Consider the following 23966-nt stretch of genomic DNA (forward strand, 5'->3'; position numbering starts at 1 on the left):
CACAGACAGATACTTTTCTGAATCATTCTTAACTTTATTTTTAAGAATACCACATACACACAAATCCTTTTAGCCAGGTTCTAGCAAAACAGACACCCCAAATGCCACTGAATTAAAATATGCCCTTGTATCTTCGTGTGCTCGAAAAAGATATTACTCTGCTGATGACAGGAAAGACAGGACGAAATAATTCTGTCCTTTTTACCTGTAACTATGATTACTGGCTTGAAAAATTATATGGGAAAGGTCTTGGCATTTCATTACAGTGTAGACGGATGCCAGCCAAATACAAATTGAATTTACAGTAGTTTACAGCTGACAGTAAAGCCAGAAGGTTTGCCGGGCCTTTGATAGCGTAACCAACTCTGGGACTAACAGAGTTCAAACATTTTCTTTTTTTTACGTTACTATTACAAAATCATTACTACTGCCAGTGGTTTAGATCAACAAGAAGTTAAAGTTAAATAGAATTAGACTACTCTGCTTTGACAATACATCCTACTTGGAAAACATACACATCAGTTTGGAAACTCAAAGAGAAAGCTAGCAAGTCTAATGGGAAACGACAGTTCAGCAGTTTAGATCCACATAAAGTGAATGCTGTTTGGATTGTATTATCTTTTTTATATGCTTTGCACAAATGTATAACCAAATTATAATCCTCTGTATGCCTAGTAAATTCAGAAAGGCCAAAAAGTAGTCTAGTTTTTGATGCATTAAGCAGTGAACATTAAAATTAGACTGGTAGCTAAGAGATTTAATTGTTTAACTTCATTATTTAGTCAGAGACAAAAACATTAGCACAGCTCTATTTCTTTTGCAGAAATGGTCTGCCTCTGCAGCACCATAGTTAGTTTCCCATAAACTATGCAAGTTTAATGTGCAAAAGAACTTTCCAGATTTACATCACAGTACTAGCTTTTACAGTTTGAATTCTTAGTCAGTCCAAAACCAGGATTATCCAGAAAAGGAAGTACTGCAAATGAAATACTTACATTTTTCAGCTTCCTGCTATAGTCAATGTTCCTGGATGCACACAAAAAAGAGAAAAAAGAAAAATCAGAAAGCAGACACTGTTTCCAAGAGCGTGTATGCAGGAGGTCACGTGCTTCCCCTAACAAAAGCCTGCAGGATGCTTCTGCTGGTTGGAAACACAAGAAAGCTAGGAAGAGGTAGTACATTAATTCATAATGTGGGAGCATTTTGCAATCATTAAATTACAATGCTTTAACAGCAAAGAGAAAATATGTTGTAGAAATCCCACAGTGAAGTGGGCCAGTGCCAAGAATGAAATATAGAGCTGCTGTTTTGTACTCAAGAAAGACTAAAGTCCTAAACCGTAAAATCTACTCTATTGTAGCGAAACAGTCAAATTTTGCTCTCCAATATCTCATGAACATCCAATGATTTTAATAGGAATCGAACATGCATACACCAAGGAAAAATTTAGCCCTAAATGTTTAAACAAACATGGCTTGCCCCACAGCAAGTCTCACAAGGAAACTCAACATCATGCAGAGACCAGAAGGGAGATGAAACAATAGTACAAACGATATTGTGAACTGCAGTCTCCTCTAGTGCACCTGTGGTGGAAGATTTATGTTCTGTTTTGTGAATGTCTATTTGGCACTCGCACTGAAGACTAACACCCTTTTCGGGCACAGTCAATCTATTTCTTGGATAGCATTCCTTCAATATGGCTGGAAGTCTTAAGTTAGGAACTTACATGAAGTTCAAGGTTGTGAAAACACAAACAGAGAAATTATATGACTATGCTTCAAATTCAACTTATTTTCAGACAAGAAACTTCTTGGAGAAATGAGCATAAAAGGAATGTGTCTAACGCTTCTGGGTGTTGTACAAATAAAACAAACATACTGCAAATGTTTAGTCGAGATTGTCCCCCAGAATAAAATTAAAAGCCAATTCACTTTATACTACCAAGTCCACTCTGGTGATAAATTTACTCAACTGCCAAAAGCCAGAATGTTTGTTTACATTTATGAAAATATTGAAAGCTTGAAAAATGAAGGAACTTCAAATAATTTGCCTCTTTCCTAAAACCTTCTTCCAGAACACGCGTCCTAAAAAAATATTGTTCATATTTTTACCACAATTTTAGTATGAAAAATGTATGTAGTCTGATTAAATGAATCAGTCTATTTCTTTAAAGCATTAGATCATAACTTGTATAGCTGAATGATCAAAAATATGTTTAAAGCACATTCCATTTAAAATGCACAGCAATAAATCACAAAAAAAACTAAAAGGGTTTACCATTATTTTAATCATGTGTAATAATACCAAAGATATCTTATTTTGTAGAACAGAATAAACGAACAGTCCTTGCTACAATAAATAAACATTCAAAATGGCTGCAGACTGACGAGTAGCCTTCTCTTTCTTACTAAAGTGTCTATTTAGCAAAAGCAGCCATGGACTTTTTTCACTACAAGACTTGTGGATTTGGCTTTCGCACCTAGCTCAGTTACTCAGCATGAAGTTGGACAGTACAGGGAAAGTATTTTGGTTGGATTTCCACAGGTGAGTTTCTCTGAAGGGTTGAGGGGAGAAAAGATTTTCTGATAAGCAGCACATCCATCTACCACCATGTTCAATTAAGGGCTAGCCCTGCTCTCCAGTTTATTACTAACTTTTAATTTAACTCGTTTGAACACTGCATCAATTCCAAAAATCTCACAGAATATTCTAGGCGACAGTGGGCAGAACCCTCCAGGTTTTTGTAAAAGCCAGAAACACCAGTGGAAATCAGGCTGAATAAGAGGCAAATCAGTTCACAAAGTCCTCAGGGGTCCTCCAGGCAGAGGAATCTCTCTGGCACCACCTACGACTCCCTACCAACTTAACATGTGGCTCTCGTTAGGTGTACAGCTCAGCCTACATGAACAATGAAGCGTGGACAGGATGGTGACACTTACATCATCATGTGGTTGTCACACCCTTTTACATTCCTAGAGATTCTAAGGATTGGTTTACACTAGAAAATTAGGTCAACAGCTACATCACTCAGAGGTGTGAAAAATCCACACCCCCGAGCAACATAGTTAAACCAATCTAGAGTCCCCAGGTAGACAGTACTAGGTTGACGGAAGAATTCTGCAGCTCTGCAGCTGTGCTGCTGTAGCATTTTAAGTGTAGACAAGCCCTTAGTAAAATTTAAAAGAAGATGGTTTGCTTTTACTCCTGTCATTCCCCTAATCTCTTTTCATGGGACCATCCTTGAAAGGCACAATGGTCCAGTTGCTAAGGCGCTAGTCTGGGAATTAAAAGACCTAGCTTCAAGTCTGCTTTCTCACAGACTTCCTGTGTAACCTTGGATAAATCACTTACTCTCCCTCTGCCTCAGTTCCCCATCTGTGAAATGGAAAAAATACATCCCTGCTTCACATAGGTGTGGAGGATAATAAAATTAGTGTCTGAACACCTCATTACTTTAATGGAGGCCAAATAGACAGACTATTGTTGACTGTATTATCAATGCACTTGCTGCAGGAAGCTTTCGGATGCAGTAATCTGGTTTAAGAAACCAAGTACCTCAGCAATGATACTCCTCATCCCCACAGTTTACACAGAAGTTCCAGGTTCAAATGAAATACTTTGCAAGATTGCTCTACAATCCATTATTCATTTTGGAGAACAAACAGACTGCACCTTTCATTACCCATGAAACGTTTCAGTTTTTCAGGAGCCTTCAATTAGTAGTTCAAAATTACTGATCACAGTCCTATAAAATATCTTGAAAACTGTTCAATCTGCAATAACAAGCCACTGAATTTTTTAAACTCAGGTAGTGCTTTAATGAAATAGACACAAGAGAATGTTATCAACCTAGGTTGTCTTTGAACAATACTTTTATTGGCATTGCCCCAGCATTTGAAAGCACTATGCTTTATATCACTGAAAATAAAGAAAAACTCCCCACTCGGAGGAAGAAGCAGGTTCTGACCAGAACATCTAGTCTAGGCAGCAATGTGGATTCTGAAAGCTTAGCTTCTGTGCTTCCTCTTTACATGAATGTCAGTATCTCTAGACCTTTTTGCTCATCCTTAAACATTTACAATTAAACCACACATATTCACAGTTATAAGGCCCTAACCATAAGCTGGTACTGAACTTACTTTACTGTTACTCTGCTTGATGTGTCCTGCAGGTCACCCGGGTCAAAAAGTTGTGATTCTTTAAGCCCCAGCTCTTTGCAGCCTCTTAAGAATAAGATGGTGTTGTCCTGAAATGAGGCAAACAAAATTTAACTCCTCTTTATCACAGAAGATTATCTCAATGAATCAACCCCTCCTGTTGCTAACCTATAGGATCATTTCCAATCACTTAATCCATTAAATCTAGGACATACTGCCAATCATACAATAAACATTGCACTTTGTTTGAAGATTCCAAAAGAGGAAAAGAAACATACATTTTATCTTTGAAATCCATCACTTCACCATGTTCATTCAGTTCTCTATCAGAAATCACAGGGCAAGATTTTTTAAATATATAAGAATAGTTGATAGGCCATCTAAAATTTTGCCAGCTATCTGCACATCTCTGATCCATTGTGAGGCCTGAGGCCAATGGCCATATTTCAGAAGCAGTCAAAAAGCACAGGTATTTAATATATTAATTCACCACTTTAAGTGTGCTATTGCTTTACAAAAGTTGTCATGTTTATATTAACTGGCTAATTATGTCTAATTAGTGTACTTAATTACTCCGCTGCCTTCTTCCATCCTTAGCCAGTAAAAAAAGTGGAGGGGACGGGGGGAAGAGGGGAAAGACAATGATCCTCCTCCTTCCCTCAAGCTGAAAATGTGACACCGCACTTTTCAAACAACTGAGGCCTTTTCTACACAAGATTGATGCACTGATTCAGTCAAACCTGTGTCCACACAGGAATTTGCACTCTTAGGCCTGGTCTATACCTAAAGCTTAGGTCTATCTTGCTACTTTGCTCAGGAATGTGAAAATGTCACACCCCCTCAGAGATGTAGCTAAACCAACCTAAGCCCCAGTGTATCCACTGCTATAATTCTTCCATCAACCTAGTTACCATCCCTTGAGGGGATGGACTGATGGAAAAACCCCTTTTGTCATCATACCAAGACCCTGTCTACACTACAAACTTCAGTTAATTCAAGTTACATCAGCATAAAGCTGTCAGTTAGTTAGGGTGGCCAGAGGTCCCGATTTTATAGGGACAGTCCCGATATTCAAGACTTTGTCTTAATCGATATCTTTTAACTCAGACCCTCTGTCCCGATTTTTCACACTTGCTACTGGTCATCCTACAATTAGTATATCACTTGTGAAGACTTGGCTCCTTGTGTCAGCCCTGCATATCCTCACCAGGAGTGCTTGTGTCAATGCAGAGTGTGGTAAAACCATGAATATGTATCCCAGTGTGCAATTTGCCATCATCTGACACACTCTCTTCGGAAATTGGCAATCCACATTGGGGCAGAAACAAGTCAAACAGGGGTGACTGGGAGCAAGGGGTCAAGTTCCCATCATGCAATTTGCTCCATCCCATAACTAACACCTTATTTTAAAAATCCCACAAACCCACGTAGCACTTCACACTGTTCGCCATCTATGACAGAAGTGTAAAGCCTGCACAGTTCTGCACTATTATAATGAGTGTTGCAGGTGTCCACACAGGAATTTGCACTCTTAGGCCTAGTCTACACCTAAAACTTAGGTCTATCTAGCTACATTGCTCAGGAGTGTGAAAATGTCATATCCCCTCAGACATGTAGGTAAGCCGACACAGAACAAACGATCCTCTGGTATTTGCAGAGTCACAGGACAAACTGTAGCAGGAAGAGACCTGATGATTTCATGAAGGGCAGATTGCCGTGGGACATAGCAAAAACTAATTCAGGATTGTTATTGGCATTCAAAAAAGTTGCAAACGGTGGAAAGCTGCTTCTAGGCCTCAGAAACAAGCACTGGCTGGTGGGGTCACATCGTAATATGGGTTTGGGATGAAAAGCAGTTGCTGCAGAACTTTCGGATGCACAAGGCCACATTCCTGTGTGCTGGGCTTGCCCTAGACCTCCAGCACAGGGACACCTGAATGAGAGCTGCACTGACAATGGAGAAATGAGTCGCGATCACTCTGTGGAAGCTTGCAATGCTGGATTGCTACTGATGGGTGGAAAGTCATTTGGAGTTTGAAAACTCACAGGGGAGGTCATTGTCATAGAAGTGTGTAGGGCCATTAATAGTCTTCTGCTACACAGGATTGTGATTCTCACTAACGTTCAGGACATAGCAGATAGACTTGCAGCAATGGGGTTCCTGAACTGCGGTGGGGTGATAAATGGCATTCATATCCTTATTTTGGCACGAACCATCTTGCCACAGAGAACATCAACAAAAAGGGGCTACTTTTCGGCGGTTATGCAAGTGTTGGTGGATCATCGGGGATGCTTCACTGACATCAATATTAGCTGGACAGTGAAGGTGCATGATGCTTGCAACTTTAACAATACAGGATGGCTCAGAAAGCTGCAAACAGGGACACTCTTTCTCAGCCAGCAGATTGCCATTGGCAATTTTGAAATGCCAATGGTGATCCTGGGGGACCCAGCCTATCCTTTCGTTCCCTAGCTCATGAAGCTATGCACATGCCACACCAACAAGGAAGGATTTCTTAGAAAGATTCAACTGAGATGGAGATGGAGTGACCAGCTGCTGAGTTTGAACAGCCAGATACAAGAGCTATGAGAAGAGCTCAATGCGGAGCTGCATGGCTGAAGGAGGTCTCGAAAGAGCACTTTAACAGTCAGTCACATGGATGCGGCGTGGTGGGCTGTGTTCTGCCCTGCATGACCCTGAAGTTTTGGGGGGTATTAGGAACTATGTGGTGCTTGGTGTACATTTCTGAAGAGGAAGTTACTCACCTTGTGCAGTAACGATGGTTCTTCAAGATGTCTCCCCCATGCATGCTCCATGGTAGGTATATATGTGTCCCTGCACTACTGATCGGAGATCTTTAGTAGCAATGTCCGTTCAACCCACACATGTGCTCTCCCCTCCTCATGCTCTGTCTTGAGGCTAATTAGCTCTGCATGGGCGAACCACCCTCAGTTCCTTCTCTACCGCAGAGTCCCTATCAAGAACTCTGAAGTAGAGGGTAGGAGGGCGGGTCGTGGAGCACCCACAGGGACACACATCTCAAAGAACCGTCGTTATTGCACAAGGTGAGTAACTTCCTCTTCTTTGAGTAGTGTCCCTATGGGTGGCTCCACTGTAGGTGACTCGTGAAAAGTATCCCCAATGGGAGGTAGAGACTTCGGAGTTGAATCTGTTATGGATGATAATACTGCAGAGCTGAAGCTAGTATTGAAAGCAGAGTCCCAAGTAATCGCATAGTGTTCTGCGAAGGTATGCACAGATGCCCAGGTTGTTGATCTGCAGATTTCTGAAATACGGACATTCTTGAGGAAGGCAACAGGAGGAGGAAACCACCTTCATGGGGTATGTGCAGATTCCAGATGGAGGTACCACACTGGGAACATGATAGCAGTGGTTAATACAGTTTGAGATCCATCTGGAGAGTCTCTAGGCTGATATTGCTGTACCTTTAGACCTTTCCACCTTAGAAAGGAGAAGCTTAGGAGATTTCCTAAAAGCCTTTGTACTGTCCAGGTAGGAGGCCAGGGCTCTAACATCCAGTGCGTGTAGTATGGCCTCCCTGTTATCATGGTGAGGATTGGGGTCAAAGGTCAGGAGGCGAATCAGTTGGTTCATGTGAAAAGATGAGGTCACCTTGGGGATAACTTTGGATGTGGCCTGAGGGCAACCTTGTCTTGAAAGAATACAGTGGCGAGGGGGAGGGTTCACCATAAGTGCCGCTATCTCCCCTCTTCTCCTTGCCAAGGTGATGGCCACCAGAAATACTGTCTTCATTAACAGGTACGTAAGCAAACAAGTAGCCACAGGTTCAAAGGGCGATCTAATCAGGCTCTTTAAAATGAGATTTAGGTCCCATGTTGGAGTGGGATGTCTGGGTTGGGGAAAGGGGTTTTCTATGCCCTTGAGGAATCTCTGTAGTTGTGTGTGAGAAAACCCGCTACTTGCTGATGGAAAGCTGTGATGACCACCCAGTGTACTTTGAGCAAACTGAGGGATAGCTCTGACCGCTTGAGATCCAGCACGTAGTCTAACACCATGGGGAGAGTAGCAGATGCCGGGCAATGTGCCTGGAATTGCACGAAACATGAAACCTGTTCCATTTTTGTAGGAGAGTATGACCGGTAGCCAATTTTCTACTGTACCTCCATTGAGCAAGAGCTCTCTATGCACTGGAATCATGAAGGAGCCAAGCCCTGAGCAGGAACATCCGCAGATTGGCCTGAAGAAAGTGTCCTTCACTTTGCAAGAGGAGATGAGTGGGTTTATAGAGGGATTTGGTGGACGTGTCGCCAGCTACAACAGGTACTACACCTTTTTCGGCCAGGAGGGAGCAAATCAGTATGATTGCATTTTTTCTTTTTATTTTTAACAGGACCTTCACAACAGAGGGTAGGGGGAAAGATGTATAGAAGGCCCTTGTCCCATGGAAGAAGGAGAGCGTCCCCTAAGGAGTGCTGACCGAGGCCAGCCTTGAAGCAATAGCATGGGCATTTCCTGTTCCAGTAAGTAGCAAACAAGTCTATTGTCAGTGTCCCCACTAACAGAATTTCCTAATTGTGGTTGTGTGAAAACCTGCAACTGATATGATCCGTTGTTACATTCTGCATTCCCAGTAGACAGGCTGCTGCTGTAGGAACATTGTGGCAAATGCACCGGTTGCATAGCTTTAGCGCTTCTGCGCAGGGAGAGGACAATCTGGCGCCCCCCTCACAATATATGTAGTATATGCATGTGACATTGTCTGTCATGACTTTCATGTGTGTATCTCTGATCATTGGACAAAAGTGAGCATACAAGAGTTCCTAACTGCTCTGAGTTTGAGGAGGTTGATGTGGAGAGCTGCCTCCACGGATGACCACTTGCCCTGAGTCATGAGGTTGTTGAGATTTGCACACCAACCTATGAGGGATGTATCCAAAGTGAGAAGTAATGTCAGCGGTGGTTGTGTGAACAGGATGCCTGTGCAAATGTTTGCTGGGTCTTTCCACCAATCCAGGGAACGTTTTACCATGGTGGGCATCAAAAGAGGTCATGTAACCTGTCCTTTTTTGGCCTGTAAACTGAGCTGAACTACCTCTGCAGACACCTCATGTTTAGTTGTGGCATGAGATATTAAAAATGTGCCAGCCGTCATGTGCTCCAGAAGTTGGCTGACATTTGAGGGCGTCTATACAAATCCATTCTACGCCCACATCTTAAATACTGCATGCAGATCTGATTGCTGCATCTCAAAAAAGATATATTGGAGTTGGAAACAAAAATGATTAGGGTTATGTAACAGCTTCCAAATGAAGAAAGATGAATAAGTCTGGGACTTTTCAGCTTGGAAAAGAGATCACTAAGGGAGGACATGATAGAGGTCTATAAAATCATGACTGGGTGGAGAAAGTAAATAAGGAAGTGTTATTTACTCCTTCTCATAACACATGAATTAGGGGTCACCAAATGAAATTAATAGGCAGCAGGTTTAAAACAAACAAAAGGAAGTATTTCTTCATAGAACGCACAGTCAACCTGTGGAACTCTTTGCAAGAGGATGTTGTGAGAGCCAAGATTATAAGAGGGTTCAAAAAAAGAACTAAAGTTCATGGAGGATAGGTCCATCAATGGCCAGTAGCCAGGATGGGCAGGGATAGAATACCATGCTCTGAAGTGTCCCTATCCTCTGTTTGCCAGAAGCTGGGAATGGGCAAGAGGATGGATCACTTGATGATTACATGTTCAGTTCATTCCCTCTGAAGCACCTGGCATTGGCCACTGTCGAAAGACAGGATACTGGGCTAGATGAATCATTGGTCTGACCCAGTATGGCTGTCCTTATGGTTTGAATTGTCTCTAGGAGTGTGGACAGGCTGTGAAATCTGTGTTGTGGAAGGAGTGGTCTCGCTTGCAGTGAGTTGAGATCAGCCCCTAAAAACTCCAAGCATTGTACTGGAGTGAAAGTTGTTTTTTGGATTTGTAAGGCCCAGTTTTGTGAATATATCCATAGTTCCATGGGTGGCCCATGGCGCTTCTTCAAAGAAGTGAGCCTTGCAGAGACAGTCATCTAAGTATGGGTAGCATCGGTGAGCGGCCACTATGGAGAAGACCTTGTAGAATACTCTGGGAGCTAACGAGAGGCCAAAGGGGAGTACTCTGTACTGATAAAGGTCCTGACCCAGGGTAAATCTGAGGAAATGTTTGTGGGATGATACAATATATATGTAGAAATAAGCATCCTGAAGGTTGAGGGCCAAGAACTAATTGACCAATCTCCCTGGTCCAGAGATGGAGTAATCACTGCTAGTGTGACCATCTTCAATTTTTGAGCCTTGACATATTTGTTCAGTGCTCTGAGGTCCAGTATGGGACTCCAATCTCCCTTTTGCTTGGGGATCAGAAAACACAGAGTAAAAACCTTTGCCTCAGAGATGCAGAGAGATGGGTTCTATGGCTCCTAGGTCTATTTCCTGTTCCAACAGTCTCTTGTGAGAAGGGTCCCTGAAGAGGGACAGGGACAGAAGGTGGGGTGAGGAAAGTGAAGTGGATTGAATACCCATTGGAGATAATTTCCCAAACCCATCTGTCATGTGTTATGTGTTCCCAGCTGTCACGGAACAGAGCAAGGCAACATCCCAGGAGGCCTGGTGCCTGGAGGCCGCCCATGGATCCTAGTAGGACCACTGGGGCTGTGGAAAAGGCATGTGGAAAAGGTGGCTGAGCCTATGACTGGTCATACCACAAAGGCTGATGTTCAAACTGAGGGTATGATTGGGAAGGCCCAGGTTGCTAGCGAGAGTGACAAGAGAGGACTTCCTCTTGTCCAAATCTCCATTGGAAATTGATGGCGCTAATATGGAGAGAGGAGATGACCAGCTTGGTGGTGGTGGTGAATTATGAGCTCAAGATGTGCCCAGTACTGGGGCTCTGGTACTGAGTAGGGGGAGACAACAATCCAGTATGCATGCTGGATTGTCAGTGCCTGTGCCCATAGGGCCCTTGGGCTTAGCAGTATCTGTTGCAGAGGAGCCAAGCAATCTGTGGGTACCGTGTTTAAATACCTTCAGTGCTGTCGGTACCAAAAAGACTGAACGTGCCAGGGATCTCTTCTTGCTGGTTCAGGGCTCACTGTGAGGGCTCGAAGCTCTCTTTCTGGAGGCCTTACGACGGGAATCCAAGGGTTTCCTCCTCGGCTCACCGTTCTTGGAGATGGAAGGCTGCAGAGAAGACTCATGTCACCTGGGAAACTCCAGGCACGAGTCAGTCATAGGATGAAGAGCTCTCTCCATAAGGAGCAGTTTCAATTCCAGTTCCCATTTTTTTCAAGATCTGGCTTTCAACTGCTGACAGAAGGTACACGTCTGTGGAACGTGGCCCTCGCCGAGGTAATTGACGCAGTGGGAATGTCCGTTCATTAAAGGAATGGCCTCCCTGCAGGAGAGGCACCTCTTCAACTCAGGTAAACCAGTTATGCCCCTTACTGGGGGAAATCCCCAGGTATAGGGGGGGAGAAAAGGAGGGGCAAAGCAAAAAAATAATTTTTAATTTTAAAACAGGGGAAGAAAAAAACGGAAACTAACAGACTAAGAAGACAAATACTAAATCTAGTTAAGAACGAATTTCTAAAGAGTAAAGTATCTGTGAATGGACTGCTAATTGCTCAGTCTCTAGCCAGGGGAGTTGAGAAGAATCTGAGGGTAGCTCACCCAGGCAGCGCTAATTAGCCTCTAGGCACAGCACAAAGGAGGCAGAGCGCATGAGCAGGCCGAATGGATACTGCTTCCAAAGATCTCCAATCAGAAGCACAGGGACATACAAACACCTACAATGGAGTACCCACAGGGATACTACTTGAAGAAGAATGTAACGCTGTCTGTTAATGCACCTATTATTTATGAATGTACAGCAAGCACTGCAAAATTATTACACTGTGTCACTGATCCTATGAGATCTGTCACCCTGAACAGCAACAAGTAGTGGGCGTTGTCAGTAGTGCCAGACATTTTGCAGCATATCTTGTGAAATAAAGATGAATTTACCAAAAAATAGGATTTTTATTGCATACCAAAACCAGTGCAAAAATAATTTTAAAAACCCCCAATGTGCAATTAAAAAACTCCCAAACAATAAAAACTTCTGAAATAAATTAACAGAACAGAATTTAAAAGGGAAAGAACATTCATGTCCATTTCAGTTCATCTTGGCTACACATACAGGAACTGTGGCTCCCACAGGTCAGCGCATGTGAAACTGTGGTTGTCCTCACTGTTCCCCAGTATGAAGTAACAGGGGTAGGGCCTCTGATGCCACACAGAATGGAGAAGGGCATAGATAAGTGTTAAAATTGAGTTCTCCACTGACTGTGAAGGGAGGCGACTCTGATATTGAACCTGTAGATCAACAAAGTCTGCAGCATCCATGTTTGCTGCTAGAGAAGCCTCATTATGTGCTGGTGCATCTCCCTCTTTGACCCCTGGGCCTGTCTCCTGCCCACTCTTTCCTTCTCCAGACCATCTGCAATTTTCACCCTCTATTCACAGTCTTAAGAAGCACCAGCTTGCAGGATCTCACTGAACATATCCTCCCTAGTCATCTTCTTTCTCTTCTGAGGGTCAGGTAGGTGCAGAGGGGGAACCCCTCAAGGTCACAACACCAGCAGCTATAGATAAAGCACACAGAAGACTCCTATGTAAAGTCACAACGGAAAGAGAAGGCTAAGTTTCAGAACTCCTTTCCCTTGCTCTCCTAAAGTTTTGAACAAGACATGCTTATTGACACCTCAGCCTTGGAGTGCCAGTGCACAGCAGAGCTCCCCAGCCCAGCCATGGTGAGTAAGGCCCAGCAGGAGGTGGTGCGGGGTGAAGGAAGAGGTAATTGGTTGCATGAAACAATAAAATGTTGGCCACTATTTCCATGGGAGTGAGTGCAGGGCAAGGGCCCTATTTCCCACACGCGGTGGTTGTTTTAGCTGATAGCTCACGCCACAGGGTATCAAAGGCACAGAGCACAGCTGCTGCTGGCGTCCAGAAGCCGCCCAGAGCCATGTGCCATTAGCCTGTTTACTGCAATGTTCCTGAAGTCATTGCAGATTGGCATGGGAAAGTGTCCTACTGTGGAGGAAGAAATAAGGCTGCCATCTTCAGAAACCTTTGAGAGAAGATTGCAGAGCATCTCCATGAAAGTTTCATTGAGAGCTCTCAGGAGGATTCAAGGGACATCCTTGTGTACATAAACTGATCCGCCTGGTCTCCCCAGCTAATTCTACAGGGGAATGAAAAGCAGATAACTCCATCGCTGTTTTACCGCTGTCTCTGCCAGTACAAGTAAATGAATAAAAAGCCAATAATTGCGTCCTGTTAAGCTGGGGTCAGGCACCATCTGTACATTTAAACATTGTAATGGGAAATGCATTCACACACTTACCCAAAGTTCCTTCCCCTACATTGGGCTCACCCATCCTCGCCCAGGCTCAACTGCCAGGACTGACTAGACTGGGGTGGAGCCTCGAACAGTTCCTGGCTCACAGCATAGCCAGACTCCCCCGGCTGTATGTCCCCCATCCGCCACCTTCTCTTCCTCATTGTCCCTGGCAGGGGTTTGTATCTCGAGCTCTTCGGAGGTATCCTTGGTGCTCTGCAGAGTGGTGATGGGGTCTCTGCCAAGAATGGCATGCAGCTTGTAAAAGCTGCAGGTCTGTGGCTTGGCACCAAATCAATTGTTGGCCTCCCTGGCCTCCTGGCAAGCCTGCCTCAGTTCCTTTGCTTTCATGTAGCACTACTGCTAATCCCTGTCCTACTCCTTTGTCCGCATCGCCCATGCAATCTGATCATACATGTCCACATCTCTACAACTGCTCCATAGCTGTGCCTGCACAGACTCTTCTCCCCACAGGCCCATGAGATCCAATACCTCCTGTCTGCTCCAGGCAGTAACGTGTAGAGGGCATGATTAGTTGGACAGTTGCATACAAAAGGGAAAGCTGCAATATATGCTCATCAAGCTGTGCATTCAGGAAAAGGCATTTCAAAAATATGCAGGATTTTTAACAGGAGAGCATGGCTTCCGGTCTCCATGATCTCCGGCAGTGAAGCTCACAATCACAACCACAGCAGTCAGTGTTGGGCATTGCAAGACAGCTACTAGAGGACTATTAGGATCGACACAGGTCACATAGTGTCTACACTTGCAGTCATATCGACACAGTATGTCGACCATGACTCACTGCTGTTTGGGGAGGTGGTGTTACTCCATTGCCGTAATTGGGCACTTACATCAGCAGGAGACAAATTTGAGTGTAGACACATGCACAACAAGGTCAACGCAAGGTGATTCACATCGACTTAACTTTGTAGTGTAGACACTTAGGCCTGGTCTACACTACAGAGTTACAGTGGCATAGCTGCTGTGCTGTGGTAGCGCTGGTAGTGTAGACAGTCACATACCCTTATTTTAGTTTAAGAGAGGTTTATTTCAGTTTAGTTTAAACCAACACAATCAAAGTAAGCTAAACTAAACAAAGAGTGATCACATCTGGTTTGCACCAATTTAACTATATTAAGAATTGACACCTTTTGTAGGCCCAGTACAATTCTCTCATGTAGACAAGCCTTTAGGACATGGCAAACAAGTGACAATCAGGGTCCACAAGCTTCCTAAGAACTGCCAGAGCATTAGAAACAGCCAATGGAGTGTGGGCAGGAGGTAGCAGACTGCACGAATTTTTTCACCCACCCTCCCCCCATTCCTCATCTTTTCTTCCCACTGAAGATGACCTGTCACCATTGGGGGGGAAATAGTAGTGCAATAAAGTGTGCTGGAGCCATTTTGAGTTCTTTTCTTTTGAACTTCAAAAATAACATCAGTAAGAGGATAAACTAACGTTTGAAGCTTTTCAGCCCTCCCTGAATCCCTTCTCATCTAATCGCTATGGCATTCAGCATACCAACATCAGTGCAAACAAAGCTTGCTGTCAGCAGCCACATTGCAAAATCTGGGCTCAAAAAACAAAGAGTTCCAAATCTTCCTCCAACCCCTGGCTAAAACTTAACAGCTATGGAGGGAAGCCAGGGAAGCAGCAGCAGCAGTTGGGAGAACAGAGAGCCTGAAACCATGAGAGGAAGTCTCATTCGTGACATGAAAAGACTCTTTTCAAATTCCCATCTGTTTTGCTATTTGCATTATAATTTTTTCACACTAATTCCAACTGAAACATGAACAATATTGTGTTTTGCCTTTGAAGGAGCACAATATTGTTTGTTTCAAAATGGTGGGTGGAGCAGGGTTGAACTCTTATAAAAGTTTGGTTATTTAAGTGTGAAGCATTTTTTAAAAGTAATTTTTGTTACAAAATATCCAAGACAAACAGACCTAATAGACTTGGGAAATGATCAAAGGAGGGATGGCTCTAGGGATTTTTAACAGTGCCTCTCACCATTAAGTCTGAAATTCCAATCCAACCTATGTCAACAGTGACCAAAATTGGTAACCACACCATGGCAGTTTTGTGGCCTACATGGAATGGGATCCAGTTCACTTAACGGTCAAGAGTCCATATAAAAAAATCCACTATCACAGTGCTTTTTACATATGCTGTTGTAGTGGTTGTGACAGCAGTCACGACAACACGGTATCACAAGTTATTTCTTATTTTATGCATAGTGAAACATTGTGGTAAAGAGTTGATAAAAGTGGAATTTAAAAAAAAAATAGTGAGTACTGCAAGGTTTGGTTTTTTTAGTGCTGAGGATGGAGTTGGGTTTTTTGTTTTGTTGACAGTTTTATAGTTTTCTGTCACTGGTAGCCACAGAAGCATAGCAACATTTATTTAAGGGAGAGAAAGTAATGTTTGAGAGTGACAGATGAGCAAGATAAACCTGTAAAACACTCCACATTCCTAAAAGCTGCCAGTACAACACCAAAATCCATCCAACAGTACTACGGAACTGAAGCTTTCCTGGTTTGGCTCAGCAGTACTTAAAATTGTGTTTATTGTTTTTATTAACATACTAATAAATAATCCTGCTAAACCACAACAGAGAGGGGGAAAAAAGATTTGTTATTAAGGCACAGGACTGGGAGTCAAGCAACCAAGGTTCTCTCTGGATTGTCACTCTTTCATTGGCCAAGGCACTTTCTGGGCTCCATTTTCTTCAGCTATTAAAAAAAAAAAGGGAGATCTTGCTTCCCTCATCTCTCCAGGGGTGCTGTGAAGCTCAGTTCAATATCTTAACTGCTTTGAAATCATCAAACGGGAGGTGATCCAATTTTTTTTAGTCACATAACTATCTGAAGGATTTCATGTGAATGGAGACTAAGTGGAAAGAAGAAATTTTCATTTTTTTTTTCAAGCTCTCCTAAGTATCTTAATATTTAGAAATGCTCCGCAAAAAATTGCAAACTTACAAACATGAGATTCAGAAAATAATTCCTTTCAGCTCCTGCATATGCAGCAATGCATAATTAGTGTGGTGCATTATTAAGTGAACAGGAGGTTTCCTCCCTATGAACAATCAGTTGATCATGGCTGCAATCAGGATATTGCACTAAATGGAGGACCCGTCATCTGATCAGACACATCATTTCCTGTGCACCTTTAAGAAAACAATGGTGTCTAAATATTCTCAGTTACTTTTATTTTTTATTTATATTAGAAAAATACAGAGACTCATTTCAACCAATAAGAATTCTTCCTCTGTACTTGTCACCTGTATATGCAGAGGAAAAATATTACTTTAGGGGTTAAGCTCTTCATTTTCTTTTATTAACATGCTGGATGTTAAACTTGGAAGAGGTCTAATATTTGTAAAACTACAAGTTATAACTGGCTGCTCACCAAAGAAACATTTCAATACCATGACAAACACAGGATACAAACATGATGATTTTAAGTATTAAACAACAGTTTGACACTTGTTTGAGGAGTCATTAGGCTTTCTATTAATATTCACACTACAAGCAAACATATCTTGCTTACAAAGATTACAAATTCAAAAGCTACTGGCCTAAATGTAGTGCTAAAACTGACAGCTTCAGACTGGAAAGATTATAGTGCATATAAAACACTATAGGCTTTCACAGCTGAAATTTAAGATGGACAAGTTTTCAAATTTAAGAACAAGAAAAAAATCTTAGTCATGTAGTATTATGATAAAATTTTCCACACCATGTGACCAGGATAAATCACAAAATCCTTACTCCCATTGATGACTGTTTAGAATAGCCGATCTATAACCACTATAAATTCATACAGTAGCATTGCAAACTCACAAGATAAGACAGACTAGTGTGAATCAAACATTCACATCAGGCAAATTCCCTCCCTATTTGCTGATCAGATGCAAAGGCAAACAGCTTGAATTTGGCCTATCTCCACTCGTTGCATCTTTCACGATAGTAAAATTAAGTATTCACAGTCCTTTTTACAGTACTGCAAGTTAAAATAACTGCTGAATAGTTAGGAATGATCCCATAACTAACAAATTGCATGACCTAGATCAGGTATAGGGGTGAACTCATTAAAGAGAAAAAAAGAAATCAATATAATGCTGGATGCTGTCATATATTGGGGCTATGCTGACAGACAAGGCCGAAACACATCTGAAAGATTGGCTATTAGTTCTCAGTAGCACTATCATATTTGGAAGTAGAGATGTATGGGAATTAGATTTTTTGTTTGGGACAGTTTCACAATTTTGAAATTTCCAAAACGAAACACTAAAAAAAATGTTCTGCAAACCAAAATTCTCCCCCAAAAATTGCATTTTATTTGGACAAAATCAAAATGTTTCATTCTTATTTAAACTTTTTAATTTTATATTTCTACTATAAATTTTTTAAACATTTCAACAGAAAATAATTTTGAAACAGAAAAAGCTAGTTGTTCCACTAAGGTTTAAATATTACATTTCAACCTTACTGAAAGTTTTTGGGGTTTTTTTAAATTCATTTTGAAATCAATTTTTTTCAAAGACAACATGTTTCTGCAAAACATTTAGCATTTGACAAAACGGCATTTTTCAATGGAAAAACATTCTGTTGGAAAATTTCCGACCAGCTCTATTTGTGAGTTACAACCTCTTATTTTAGTATCTGAACTATTTTACAGCCAGAATGGAAGGAAACACCCCAAGTCACAGAGTTAAAGGCTGTTACACTGGTACATGCTGCTGCCCGCATTCTTTTTGCTATAAAAAAACCTCACTTGCTGACTGTTTTAATAAGCGTTACATAGAGAAAGAGAAGAGCAAAAGTGAAGGTAAAAAGGTGAAGAAGGAAGCAGAAGGTAAACTTGTCAATTTTGACCCAATCCTCTCCTCTTATTCTACCACAGAATTCAAGACCAGCAAGAATTATAGCCCTAACTAACCCAAATGGGAAGGAAGCTAAACAATTGTTATTTACAAACATTACAATATCCAGGCTCCACTCGCTCCCATTCAGTAACTTAGAAAGCAGACAAAAAGTCAAGGCCTTAATACAAAGACTAATGAAGAAAGTAAATATGACAATAAAAGAAAAGAGGGAGGGCTGCAGGAAAAGAAAACAAGCAGCCTACCACAAACAAAGTTACTGGCTCTTCCCTCACCCTAAATAGCATTTCACAACAGTAAGGAGATGGGCAGTGTGAAGGTAAGGAGGAGGAATTAATCAGCATGGAACCCTGTAGAATTTTGAGATCAAAAGTTAACCTTGGAGAATGAGTGCAGCAGTAACTGGATTAGCATTTGGGGGGAGTGGGAAGGGGGGAAAGAAACTTTGAAAACAACTGGTTGAAAGAAGATAGAACTGTAAGATTCTTAAAGGAATGAAAGCTGAGAGAGGATGGGGAGGAGTTTGGACAAGACTGAAGTTTGTCCAAAACCCCTGCAGATAGGGTATTTCAATATCAGTGCCCTTATGTGCCTAGCTGAGGAGAGGGTAAAAATAACAAGATCACATAGGAAGAAAGCAAAGAAAGGATTTCTTTCCCAAGGGCTAAAATCCCAATCCAACAAAAACTCAGACATCTTTTAAACAAAAGGCAAGCCCCAGTGAAGGAAAATGGGTCTGATGAGGTCCTCTGTCGTAACTGGAGTCCCTTGTATTTATCAATCATCATTTGCTTTTGAGGCATTTAATTGGAAGTTGGTAATCAAGGAGGAACGTTCCCTGCTACCAGCAGACACTCAACCACTTAACAAGAGAAAAAAAATCTTAAAATCACTATACCTTTCAAGATAGCATAAGGATACAAGAGTGGTGCGGAGAAAGAAGGAACCCAGGATGAGCAGAAAAAGAACAATAAGCAGAACAAGATAGACTAGTATCCAGCACAGATCTAAACAAAAACAGTATTGAGGTATGGAAACTAGGATCAATAGGATATAGGAAAATGGCTTAATATCTGCTCATCTTGTTGTTTGGCGATGGCGAGGGAACAGTTGCTCAGAGGCCTGTTCCTCTTGTCTTTTCAGGGCTGGCCTTAGCGTTTTTGGCAGCCAGCAAAATGTTTTATCATCGATCCCAAATATTGACTCATGTCATATGATCCTACCCAATCTCCATTAATGGAGAAAAGGATGTTTTGATTTACCCACACATTTTTATTCTGGGAAAAACCCTGAAAAAACAAAAACCAAGGTCCATCAAAGGTTACTAAATGAAATCCAAGATCCATACTAAGTGATTAATATCGTAAGCTTATATATTTCTCAAATATCAAGAGACAAACATTATTCAAATTAAAAGCTTGAAAATCTATAAGAAAAATCAAGAACCCAACAATAGAGTCCTCAGTCTACTAACAAATTAGGCCTGTCACTCTTTTGGATCTCTCCTTACTTAGCAACACATGTACCAACTGAACTGCTTTTTAAGCAGGTAGCATATACCAATATGTTGACCAAGCTAATCAGCGTTCTCATATCTTGTCTAGCACATTTTATTATTGTTTGTACTCAGTCATTACGCAGAAACTGCAATCAAGTTCTGGCTCTATGTGCTACGCACCTTACAAATACAACAAAATACAGTCGTAAAGAACATAAAAATAGGCAAGACAGATTGAGAGTTAGGATTGGAAGGAACCTAACATGCAAGCAGAGTGAGGCGGAGGATAAGTGGCAAATGTTAGTTCTGCAAGTTTTTCAAATTTGTTTTGTTTTATAAATTATAGCAGGGAATGATATGGGAAGGAAATGAGTTATTAGGACCATAACAGTAGGGGGAAAAAGGGCGGGAGACGAGAGAGAAACAGAGGAGGAAAAAAAGAGAGAGAAAAGACCTTGAAGAGAAGATACCATGCGGGGGCAGAACTATGATGGAAAAAGTGGAAGCGAACTATTGTCCTGTAGGAAAAAAAAAAAAAAAAAAAGAGGCTCATGACATCACTGCCATCCAAAAATGTCCAGCTGGCTGCCTCCAGCTCACAGCTCCTGTCGGGGGAAGAAAGTTTCTTTGCTCCTGGGGCTACTTCAGCCAGAGTTTATCTTTTTTCACAGGCCCACGTGACTGGAGAGATGGGTGGGAGGAGGCTACATGTGCCCAGGATGCCTATCATCATGTCTGATCTTTGCCAATGCCTGTTAGATGTGGGCATCAGCCTGGATACCCAGTTAACAAGGCTCTCCATCTTTAAGACTAGTTAGCAGGTTGGTGCCCTTTCACTTCTCCTTATCTCAAACTGACAGGTCTCTGGTTCCAGTGCAGAGGAAATTCTGTTGTATTCTACGCCCACCTTCATCCACTGCAGACTACAAAATTTCCTCACTGGGAGAATTTGCGAACTGGGCGAACAGGTAATGATCGCTGCTTTGATATTGATGCTATAGCTTATCCCAACAGACAAAGGGCTGGTAAGGGAACGAGGAACATTTTGCAGTATATATGTACATGTAGTCATTGTCCCTGGAAGGACAAGACAAATTTTCAAACAAACTGATCAGCTGACACTCTAATCTTTGGGGAGTGAAGACTCAAACAGTGGATAGCAGCCACTTCACAGCCCAGGCCAGATTCCTTTCTACCCCATCCTTTCCCCCATCTCGAGCTATCCAATACCCAGTCCAATACTTGTCTGCTTGACAATTTAGGCTTCAATGATTTCCTGACTTTCTTTGCAACCCTCTATTTTTGACCAGTGACCTCCGAAGGAGGAGGAGGAGGGAAAAGAACAGGGCTATGTTTAGTAAGCAGATAACTGAGCAAGGACTCCCTGTGAAACCCTGACTCCACTGAAGTTAATGGAACTCACCCCGCTATTCCAGTGCAAAGCAACTAAAACTATGGGGAGGACAAAGTACAGGTGGCTAGGGCTGGAGGGGGCTCAGCACCCCAAATCTCTCTCTGCTGCCAGGGCATAGTGCTACCAGAGCAATCCAGCGCATTGCTCCAGCACCTGAAATAGAGGGCAGAGCTACACTCCGGCATTTCAGATATAGTCACAACGCAGTTCCTATCTGTCAGCTTTGCTTCACTCCCAGCTTCCCTGCGCACATACACCCACCTGCCGACCCCGCCTGTGACTTGTAGTCAGCCAGGGGACTGGGCTCCCTGCCCCACCCAGCTGGCTTTGGGCTCTGCACATGACGACTTCCACAAGGCCAGGCAAGAGGCTGAGGCAGCAGCGTGTGCAAGCTGGGTTGGCTGTGTCAATGTCAACAGCAGATCCCTGGAGTTCAAAAGCATAGGCGTAGCCTGATGGGTATCAGTACCTTTGCAAATTGCACCCCCACCCCACAGTCTCCTTCCAGACGCCAGGGACTACACTATGTCCTTCGCTAGCTCTGCTAGATCACAGGGAGCTATTTATTCCTCTCCCTAACCCCCCCTAAAAACCACTGTCTTATCTCCTACTGCTTTTATGTGCCACATTTTAACTTGGTTTGGTTTGGCATTAAAATAACTAACCAACCCTAGTCCTGGCCCAATCCTTCAGAACAGGAGCTGCCATGCTGCAGGGTGAGTGTGGCGTGGGCTCGGTCTCCAACCCCTCCCCCGCACTCTGGGGCCTCCCCTCCATGCCAGGCCAGAATAAAAACAGTGACCCCCCACATCTCACACCAAAGTGCTGGGCTTGATACCCGTGACCCACCCATTCAGACAGCAGGTCCCTTCTGAACATGGGTGGGAAACTATCCCCACTACACACACCTTGCCTTCCTCCAAAAATATTTTCACCAGCCGCCTCTGGGACAGAGATGGGGACAGGTGAAGCTCGAATCTATACACTGCCTGCAAAGTGACTGTCATTTGGCCTCTTTCCTTTTTAGTAAGAGACTATTACATTTGCTGTGATAGAATCTTCCTGTAAAATGGGGGGAATTTCATGACAAGAAGGAGATTTAAAGAAATATCATATCACATTATATTGTTACTAATACAAAATAAAAAGGAATGTTGAACCCAGATCCTGAACTGTTTTGTATCTCCCCATTACCCATTGCATCGGCAATACTTTATTTCATTTATCTGAACAAAATGCTGGAGAGAAAAGAAAAATCTAACCTTTATTAACATTTTTTTTTTTTAAATCTCCTAGTGTTCCAAGACATCATTGTCCTCATAGCGTTGTACATTTACATTGTTTTGAAGGAAACGGGGCATTCACTCCCAAAGCCACCTACTTAACACACCAATACACCATGATTGTATCTGCTGCCCCTCAACTGACCTTCACAGCAAAATACAAAAATGAATAAGATCTACAGTTTAAAAAAAAATCTACTTTACAAGTTTACACTGTATTTTTGTGTAACAATTAGGAGACCACACAGCATGAACACAGCATGAATATCCACTTAAGCTATCTCAAACAAAGGCAGCCATCCAAAAATCTACTGTTTAAGTCAAAGTGTTTTAATAGCTAAGAAAAATATTTCAAGTTTAAAATCTAAGTTATTCACATAAATGATTACAGTAGATGTAATTAAAAACCAAACATCCTATTAATCAGAGACTACTGAGTAATAGGACCACCAAAGAAATGCCAGACATACATTTACCATTCAGATTTAGAGTAGTTTTTACAAGATGCATTGCTAACAAAAGCATATCCATCTGCATGTAAAAAATGATTTTAGGGTGTTACATATCATGTAATGGTGTATGAAGCCATAGATCAAAAAAAGGGTAGCCCCTAAAATAACTCAAGTGAAACAGTAGTAATAATTTAAGCTCCAATGCAAATAAACTGCACTAGTAAATCTTTCATGTGTTAAAGATGGCAACCAATGATGGCTATATATATATACAGCTTTACATTTCCTTGCTTCTATTGATTTATGCCACAGCTTAACCCATACTTATGAATGCAGCTGTGTGTCAGAAGCAGTGTGTGTGACTGTCTCTCTCTCTCTGTGAGGTTGTGGCTGTGTGACAAAGAATAGACTTTATCTACCTCAATATTTACGGTCAAATCCAATACCCATTGGGCCCTTACAGCACACGATACCTGTGGGCCATTGTGTTATCTGAGTGCAGACAGCCTACACTCTACGCTTCATTCCAACAATGGTGATTGGAAGAGTTGGGAGGGAAATACCTCACTTTCTTCTCTAGCTAGAGCAGTGTTGACTAACTCCAAGGAACTAGTTGCTCTCCGATAAACTTTACAGGGTGGGAGGGGAAGTAAGAGGGGAAATCCTGAAGATCACCCACCTTCCCCTAGCCTTCAAAAATCTGTATGAGGTAATTACTTGGCCAACGTACTGTACTACCAATTAATCTAAGCAGTTTAGACCTGTGCTTATATATGTTGTACAAAATGACTACCTGGAAAAAGAACTCCGCTCTACGTCAACACTACAGATTCCTTATTAGTGCTCCTTCCCTCTCCCATTGCTTACAAGTAT

General features: G+C 42.2%; 1 protein-coding gene across 13 annotated transcripts in view; it reads right to left on the reverse strand.

The window, feature by feature from the left end:
- The window catches only part of LIMCH1 (LIM and calponin homology domains 1), a 275637-nt gene that overhangs the window by 111957 nt on the left and 139714 nt on the right, over positions 1 to 23966 (reverse strand). For all 13 annotated transcript variants that reach the window (XM_067531174.1, XM_067531168.1, XM_067531170.1 and 10 more), the window contains exons 4-5: positions 4140 to 4246; positions 996 to 1026 (exon numbers count right to left, since the gene is read on the reverse strand). In XM_067531174.1, the coding sequence (XP_067387275.1) occupies positions 996 to 1026; positions 4140 to 4246 (138 nt within the window). The remainder of the gene's footprint in view (positions 1 to 995; positions 1027 to 4139; positions 4247 to 23966) is intronic.

The sequence above is a fragment of the Emydura macquarii genome, unplaced genomic scaffold, assembly GCF_026122565.2.
Source record: "Emydura macquarii macquarii isolate MOO-44397 ecotype Brisbane River unplaced genomic scaffold, CSIRO-AGI_Emac_v2 contig_3128, whole genome shotgun sequence".
NCBI lineage: Eukaryota > Metazoa > Chordata > Testudines > Chelidae > Emydura > Emydura macquarii.